Raw genomic sequence first — 7881 nt, forward strand, 5'->3', positions numbered from 1 at the left:
TTTTCTTTTCTTATTACTCAGTAGTCATTACTTACTGGCTTTTAAGGAACCCAGAGGTTCATTGCCACTCTCACATAAGCCCGCCATTGGTCCCTATCCTGAGCAAGATTAATCCAATCTCTGCCATTATATCCCATGTCCCACAAATCCATTTTAATATCTTCCCATTTAATCTCGGCCTCCCAACTAACACTCTATATGCATTTCTGGATTCGCACATATGTGCTACATGCCCTGCCCATCTCAAACGTCTGGATTTAATGTTCCTAATTATGTCAGGTGAAGAATACAATGCGTGCAGTTCTGTATTGTGTAACTTTCTCCATTCTCCTGTAACTTCATCACTCTTAGCCCCAAATATTTTCCTAAGTACCTTATTCTCAAACACTCTTAATCTATGTTCCTCTCTCAAAGTGAGAGTCCAAGTTTCACAACCATAAAGAACAACCGGTAATAGAACTGTTTTATAAATTCTAACTTTCAGATGTTTTGACAGCAGACTGGATGATAAAAGCTTTTCAACCGAATATTAACAGGCATTTCCCATATTTATTCTGTGTTTAAACTCAGTATTCATTAGAAACTTAATTGTTTCCATAGCTGCTTCAGTTCTGCTACTAATATGTTGTTGTTGTTTTCTAATGCCAGGCGTTTGACAATAAAGTCATTTGACCTCTTGCACTCCAATATTTTTCAAAGATATTATCATGACCAGCCACTGAAGCACAGATTTTGAGGTGTTCCGAATCCATTTCTTGGTTTGAGTTGCACAATGGACAGTTAGGGGACTGATATATTCCAATTCTATGCAGGTGTTTGGCCAATCATGGCCTGTTGCCAATATAAATGCAGCTACAGACGATTTTCCTGGTAAATCGGGAATTAACTGTGGATTTTGATGCAGAGAGTTCCATTTTTTCCCTTGGGATTGTGTTATCAAATTTTGTTTGTTGAAGTCTAAGTATGTAGATTTAATATATCTTTTTACAGAGTAATACGTAGATTTAGTAACAGTTCTGTAAGTAGCAGTGCTGCCCTTCTTTGCTAAAGCATCCGCATTCTCGTTTCCCAGGATTCCACAAAGGGATGGTATCCATTGGAATACAATTCTTTTATTGAGTGATATTAATTGAGAGAGCATTTTAGTTATTTCTGCTGTTTGAGATGAAGGTGTGTGTTTAGAGACTATTGATAGAATAGCTGCTTTGGAGTCTGACAATATAACTGCATTCTTAAATTTATTGATGTAGCATAGAAGATTCCTGAGACTTTCACTTATATATAATAATAATATGCTACTAATATGTTGCATTCTGCTTCTCTTCTTTCTTATGTGCTATGTTTCTATCTTTGGAAATACTGAAGTCAATCAGGCAGGTATGCTCCATTGCTTTGTCAAGGAAACAATAATATTTAATCTGTTGTATGAATGGTTTCATCTGCATTAGTAATTCAGTTTCAATTAGGAATTTTCCGAGACGGAGGGATGGAATGGATCTGGAATGGTGAAATTCATGGGAAGAGAAACTGTGAATGAAGAGAAAGTTTTAGAATACATGACTGTCTAGCCAGTGGCTGCTATTTTCATTTTCCAATATGGAATGAGGTATGTAAATATGTAGCAAGAAATATCTGTTACCAAGTTAATTGCTACAAGTCAATTTACCTAGGAATAATGCACATTAAATATTTAATTTTAGTCAAAGATTAATGGTCCCGTGTTCAAACGTAAGACGAAGAAAGAAATAAATGCACTACCCAGTATGTCTGAAGATCCATATATATCAAAGAAATATTTTGTTATTATATAAAGAATTATTCGTTGGAAATATTTCAGGTCGAAATAACTTCCTGGCTAATCAAGGAATTGTCATTACTGGTACCTTCATTGAAGAGCACCTCATTGTTAATAGGATTAGGCCTATCACCCCTTGTCATAAAAAAACGATCGTTATGTGTAAGTGAACCGAAGAAAAGTGTATTTCAACATTCGTGCCACTTTTAAATTACTATATCTGTAAATAGAAAAATAATAAAAATGACTACAATATACATATGGCTATTTTATGTAAATTTATGAAAAATTAATTGCATACATTTACTTAAACTGTACAATTTATAAATGAAGTCAAGTGCATTAAAATTGGGATTACAAAAAATGTCATTTGTGTGGAGTATGTTGTTGTTGTCTAGTGCCTTGCACTTGGCAATGAAGCCATTAGCAGTTGTGCTTTCCAATACTTTTGAACTGTAGTTTCTTCTGATCTTAATGCTTCACAGGTCTTCAAGTGGTCTTCATTCATTTCTGCTGGATCGTTACACAGGACACATATGGGTGAAGCTGAGATACCTATTCTGTAGAGATGACTTGCTAGAAGTCATGATTTGTCAATAGTCTGAAGGCTGCAACTGCTGTTTTCCTTGGTCTCTGGGGGATTATATCTGGGTTGGAAAGTAGTGTAATCCATAGTGGCTTTCATGTAACTGTTTTCTTAACGGGCACTAGTTTTTACAATGTGGCAGTTACATCACCTGACGTAAACCCCCATTATGCAAGGGGGACCGCACCTGTCGTTGGTCAACGGGTCCTTCGGACCTAGCCGGGAGTACTAAATAGATGTTATTTAGATCCACCGACCTTTCCCTCATGTGCCGCTGAGGGACGCTGTTTGTGTGGAATATAGAAAATAAAAGTTCATCTTTTTCTTTGGTTACAAACGAGGCGGTTAGAAGCAAAGGGGTGTAAGTGACATTTCTAAGAAAATGATTTAAGTGCAGCCAGGGTAAACTAAAGCATTTAAAATTTCAGTGATAAAGGAATATATCTTTTAACCACATCACACTTTAAGATTTAAAATTGAAATTTCACGGAATTTACGAAAGCTTATTAACGTCGTGGTCTCAGGCATCCTGCCCAGGACTCGCGTTACGGAATGCATGCTGGTTCGAGTCTTCATGGGGGAAGAAATTTTCTCATGAAATTTCGGCTAGTGTATGGGACCGGTGTCCACCCAGCATCGTGATGCACTTGGGGAGCTACGGTAGGTAGTGAAATCCGTTTGCGAAAGCCAGCTGTAACGGCTGGGGGGATCATCGTGCTAACCACACGATACCTCCATTCTGGTTGGATGATCGTCCACCTCTGTTTTGGCATGTGGGCGTGAGGCCAGCAGTCGGCTGGTCAGTCTAGGCCCTTCAAGGGCTGTAGCACCACGGATTATTATTATTATTATTATTATTATTATTATTATTATTATTATTATTTAGTAACTAAAGTGCACTTACACCCCCTTTGCTTCTGAGTGCCTCAGATGATCTCAAATAGGTCTGAATTTTGAATAGTAAGTAAAGAAAATAAAGTATAAATGATAACATTATTTATAGCATGATAAGGAACTGAATTGTTGCAAAACATAAAATGTATGACAAAGTATGTGTCACCTTCTTGATGCTTATTTTTCTATCTTGTTAGGACTAAAAATTGTCCAGATTATACAACGAATATATTTAATTTACTTTAAAAATGAATAACCTGCTTTTGATAGCAGTTCATAATCTATAATTAATATAAACTAGACTCTCGCTAATCTGGCTCCTCATGGTGTATTTCCTATCACTTCTACTGTAATAGTTTGCTGGGAAATTTGCACCAGTGCCATGTCTTATATTGTGTTACTTATATACATATACATGCATTGGCCGCATGTGGAATATTCTAGTTTCGATTTAGAAGTGCAAATGGAGTATTTGGCGCAGCATATGAGATTAAATTTAGTGTCATTTTTTATTAGTAATCAACATCCTTCTATGCAAGGAATTTCCAGATTAGCAAGAGTCAACTGTAATATTTTGAATATTTAAATCATTAATATAACCTCCTATAGTCCCGTCGCTCTTATTTCCGGCAGCCAATCACGTTGCAGGTCGGCTACATTTAAACGTGTGCGTCTTGTCATTCGCTGATGAAGATAAAGAAGGCTTGATAAATACTTAATATAATCGCCCGCCATTTTGGCTCTTTCGTTGGCGTTCGCAAAAAGCACACGAGGACGTTATTTGCCGCTCAATTATTTGCTGAATTACAGTGCGTTTGATTGATTATCATAGGAGCTACGACATGATAATGTTTAACGCTGTGGCCAATAGATCCCTTGTCTGGTAGCTCGGCAACGAAAGAGCAATTATGGCGAACGATACTACCTACCTAGACTTTATAGAGCCTTCACTTTCTAAGACATAAGCAAAGAGGAGGAGTCACACCGGAAATAACAGCGTCGCAACTATACAAGCAGGTTCATAGTATAGTTGGAGTATTCACTTAATACCCAGCCAGTGTCAAAGATGACACTTTCCTTTGAAAAGATGTTTCCTTTATTGATTAGGCCTCAGATGCTACTGCAGTCACAAGGAGTGATAACATATATCTACTAATGATGTATTAGTCTTCGTAATTGACATGCCTATATAATCTCCACGTGGAGTATATAACAACATTGTCATATCTCGAATTGATTTGATCGCAGTTTAGTAATTTTGATTTGAATTTTAGGCTAATTAAAAGTCATCTTATAGCTTAAAATTTATTCACTGCGAAAGGTGGTGGTAGAAATCAATGTATTGATGATGTCAGTATAAAAATAATTGAAACTAAGAATAATCTTTACAACGAAAGTGTGATAACACCACTTGATATTACAAGTATTGATATGTAGTCGACCTGGTTGGCTAGTTGGTATAGCGCTGGCCTTCTATGCCCAAGGTTGCGGGTTCGATCCCGGGCCATGTCGATGGCATTTAAGTGTGCTTAAATGCGGCAGGCTCATGTCAGTAGATTTACTGGCATGTAAAAGAACTCCTGTGTGACAAAATTCCGGCACATCCGGTGACGCTGACATAATCTCTGCAGTTGCGAGCGTCGTTAAATAAAACATGACATTGACATTGATATGTACAAAAGAGATTTATATTCAACACAGAGCCTGGCACTAGGGTATTAATTGAACGATTATATATATATATATATATAAAAGAAAGTGGTAGTTAAAAACGGAACAGGAATAGGTACTGAGAATTATGTTACCTAAAAAAGGAACCATGTTTTAAGTTAAAATAATTTGATAGAGGATTATAAAGCACTTTATGTAATCTTGTCAGTGTACAAAATTATACACACATACATACAAGTAAGAACTGTTGATTATCATTTGTCTTTGTCTCAACAGTACAGGATATTTCGGGTTTAATGTTCAGAAATAGGAAGGAGTATTTCTTGGTTCATTCAACATTAATAGAACTCATACCTAAAGTGTGAGCCTTAAAGTATGTGTAATATTTAAATGTTCGTGTTCTTGGATACAGTCAGATATTATTTGCATAAACACCACTCTCAGGAATGGATTGGATGCAGTGGTGCAGGATCATGGCCACTGCGATCATTGGATCTTAATGCACTGAAATATTGTAACATTTCTAAACAATGAACTATAGAGAACATATGCAAAATAGGTCTAGACGTCTGAAGATTCGAATAAGGTTTGATATGTACGAATGGATTCACCAATGTCGTGTGTATTGTGCAGAGAACAGGAAAGCGAGATTTGGGATTCCATTATAAAGGGAGAAATACCCTCTCCTGACACTTAGAAATAAGACAGTTGTCGTTATTTCGAAAAAAAGCATTTGTGATACCATGTGTTTTGAAACAATTTTATTGTTCTTATTTTCTATCCAGGAACAGACGCATGTTGATTTTAGAGATGCTTATGGCTCATTATGCTGTAGGAAAGTATGATTTTTTTTTTCTTTGTATGGAAGAGGGACCCGAAGGCTTGCACTACAGCCTGAGGCTTATTATGCTTACCACTCCTATTCTGTGAATGATTGGGTAGCCGAACGACTGTGCTCTTGTACTAGTACAGTACGTCGCACTGTGAACTTAACCCAGGCTATGGTATGGATGATGATATGTGAATTAATGATAGTGAAATGAGTCAGAGGCCTAATGCTGAAAGTTACGCGGCAATTCTGCTTCAATTGGTTAAGAGAAAACTCCGGAAAAAACTCCAACCAGGATTTGAACCTGGGCCCACTTGTTTCATGGTCAGATGCACTGTTACTCTATGGTGGTGGATAGGAAAGTATGACAATGCAAAAATGAATGTGTGAGAAAAACAAAGACTAAGTTAATTGAAGGTGTTTTCACAGCCTACTATATACAGTAACGAAGCTTGGTGTTTTGAGGGTGCTAGAAACAATAGACTGTGACAGTACTATTTTGCATTGCCTGTAATGAGGCGATATTAGCGATCCTAGTGGTGAGCAACTATCTAATGTTTGCATATTTACTACGTACTGAGCTTCGCGACTGTATATACTAGACTGTGGTGTTTTCTTGCGATTATAGAATTGTTTTTTCTTTCTTCCATGTTATTTCTCGTCCATCAGTTTCTAAACATTAAACCCGAGATATCCTCTACATAATTGTCCCTATCAACATAATGCAAATTCAAATTACAATACTAATACAGTATAATTCTACTTAGAATAATTTTGTAACTGTTTTTAAAAATGAAATGGACCTAAACTATTAACATTGTCATAAAGTTTTAGGGTTGCATGCGTATGGCACCATCCAGTCTTATTACCTCCCCATTTAACATTGGATTCTCTATAATATTCTGCACAAGAAGAGCAAATTCTTCAGGTTTACCAAGTCTACTTGGAAAAGGAATTGATTTTTCCAAAAAGCTACGAACTTTAACTGGCAATGAAGCAAGTAAAGGTGTATCAAACAATCCAGGTGCTATGGTACAGACTCGAATTCCTTGACCGGCCAAATCACGAGCAACTGGAAGAGTCATTCCAACGATGGCTCCTTTGCTTGCTGAATATGCAGCTTGTCCTGCCTGACCATCAAATGCTGCAATACTTGCAGTATTAATAATAACACCTCGCTGACCATCAGCATTTGGTTCATTTTCACCAATCAGACCAGCCGACAAACGTATTACGTTGAATGTTCCAATAGTATTGATCATAAGCACCTTTGTAAAGTCTTGTAATGAATGTGGAGTTTTCTTCTTAAAATTGTATGTCTTGAATGCAACTCCAATTCCAGCACAATTTACAGCCACATCAAGGCGTCCAAACTTGTTCTTAGCAATTTGAACAGCATTCTCAACATCAGTTTCTGATACTACATCAGTTGGTACAAACACCACATTGTCCCCAAGCTCTTTCTCTAGTTTAAGACCAGATGATGTTGGTAAGTCACATATTACTGCTCGACCCCCTCCCTTTACCAATCGCTCAATGGTTGCTCTGCCAAGGCCAGATGCACCTCCAGTTATGAGTCCCACAACACCGTTCAACATTGCGCAGCAGTACTTAAGAACTTCAACAGTTAATCGTTTACTTAAATCTTAATTACTCTGTTGGAATTACTTGTGAAAGGGAAAGCTGCAGAAGACGGCAACTTAATGTAGTGCAGTACTCCACAGATGATGTTAGTAGCTCCAACTAGTTCGCTTTATCGGCCACTTCGTCTTTGTCGGAATTAGGGCATTAATACATTGGAGGGGGGGGGGCAAAAGCCCCAAATTTTCAACCAAAAGAAAGGAAAGGAATCTGGGTGTGCAAAGAAAACGAAACCAGAACATATGCGCGGATTGTTACACATACATGCAAGTTTTTTAAAGTAAAGAGGTCAACTCGCGTGCTCCTACGGGAACTATATGATAGATTTGTTTTGTTTCAAAGTGTGAGAACAATAAAATTATGAAACTGTAAAGTCCACAAAGAACTTTGACATCGAACTAGATCATACAAATATCAATCATGTTTCTACAACATTTAAACCTTTCTTCTTTTCTCGTCGCTTCA

The 7881-nt window shown here is 37.2% G+C and overlaps 1 protein-coding gene across 1 annotated transcript; it reads right to left on the minus strand.

The window, feature by feature from the left end:
• Positions 1-5100: 5100 nt before the first annotated feature.
• On the minus strand, positions 5101-7872 carry LOC138703042 (3-hydroxyacyl-CoA dehydrogenase type-2-like). The gene has a single exon (XM_069830574.1). The coding sequence runs from the start codon at positions 7371-7373 to the stop codon at positions 6606-6608; it is 768 nt and encodes a 255-aa protein (XP_069686675.1). The 5' UTR covers positions 7374-7872; the 3' UTR covers positions 5101-6605.
• Between the last annotated feature and the right edge of the window lie 9 nt (positions 7873-7881).

The sequence above is a fragment of the Periplaneta americana genome, chromosome 7 (assembly GCF_040183065.1).
Source record: "Periplaneta americana isolate PAMFEO1 chromosome 7, P.americana_PAMFEO1_priV1, whole genome shotgun sequence".
NCBI lineage: Eukaryota > Metazoa > Arthropoda > Insecta > Blattodea > Blattidae > Periplaneta > Periplaneta americana.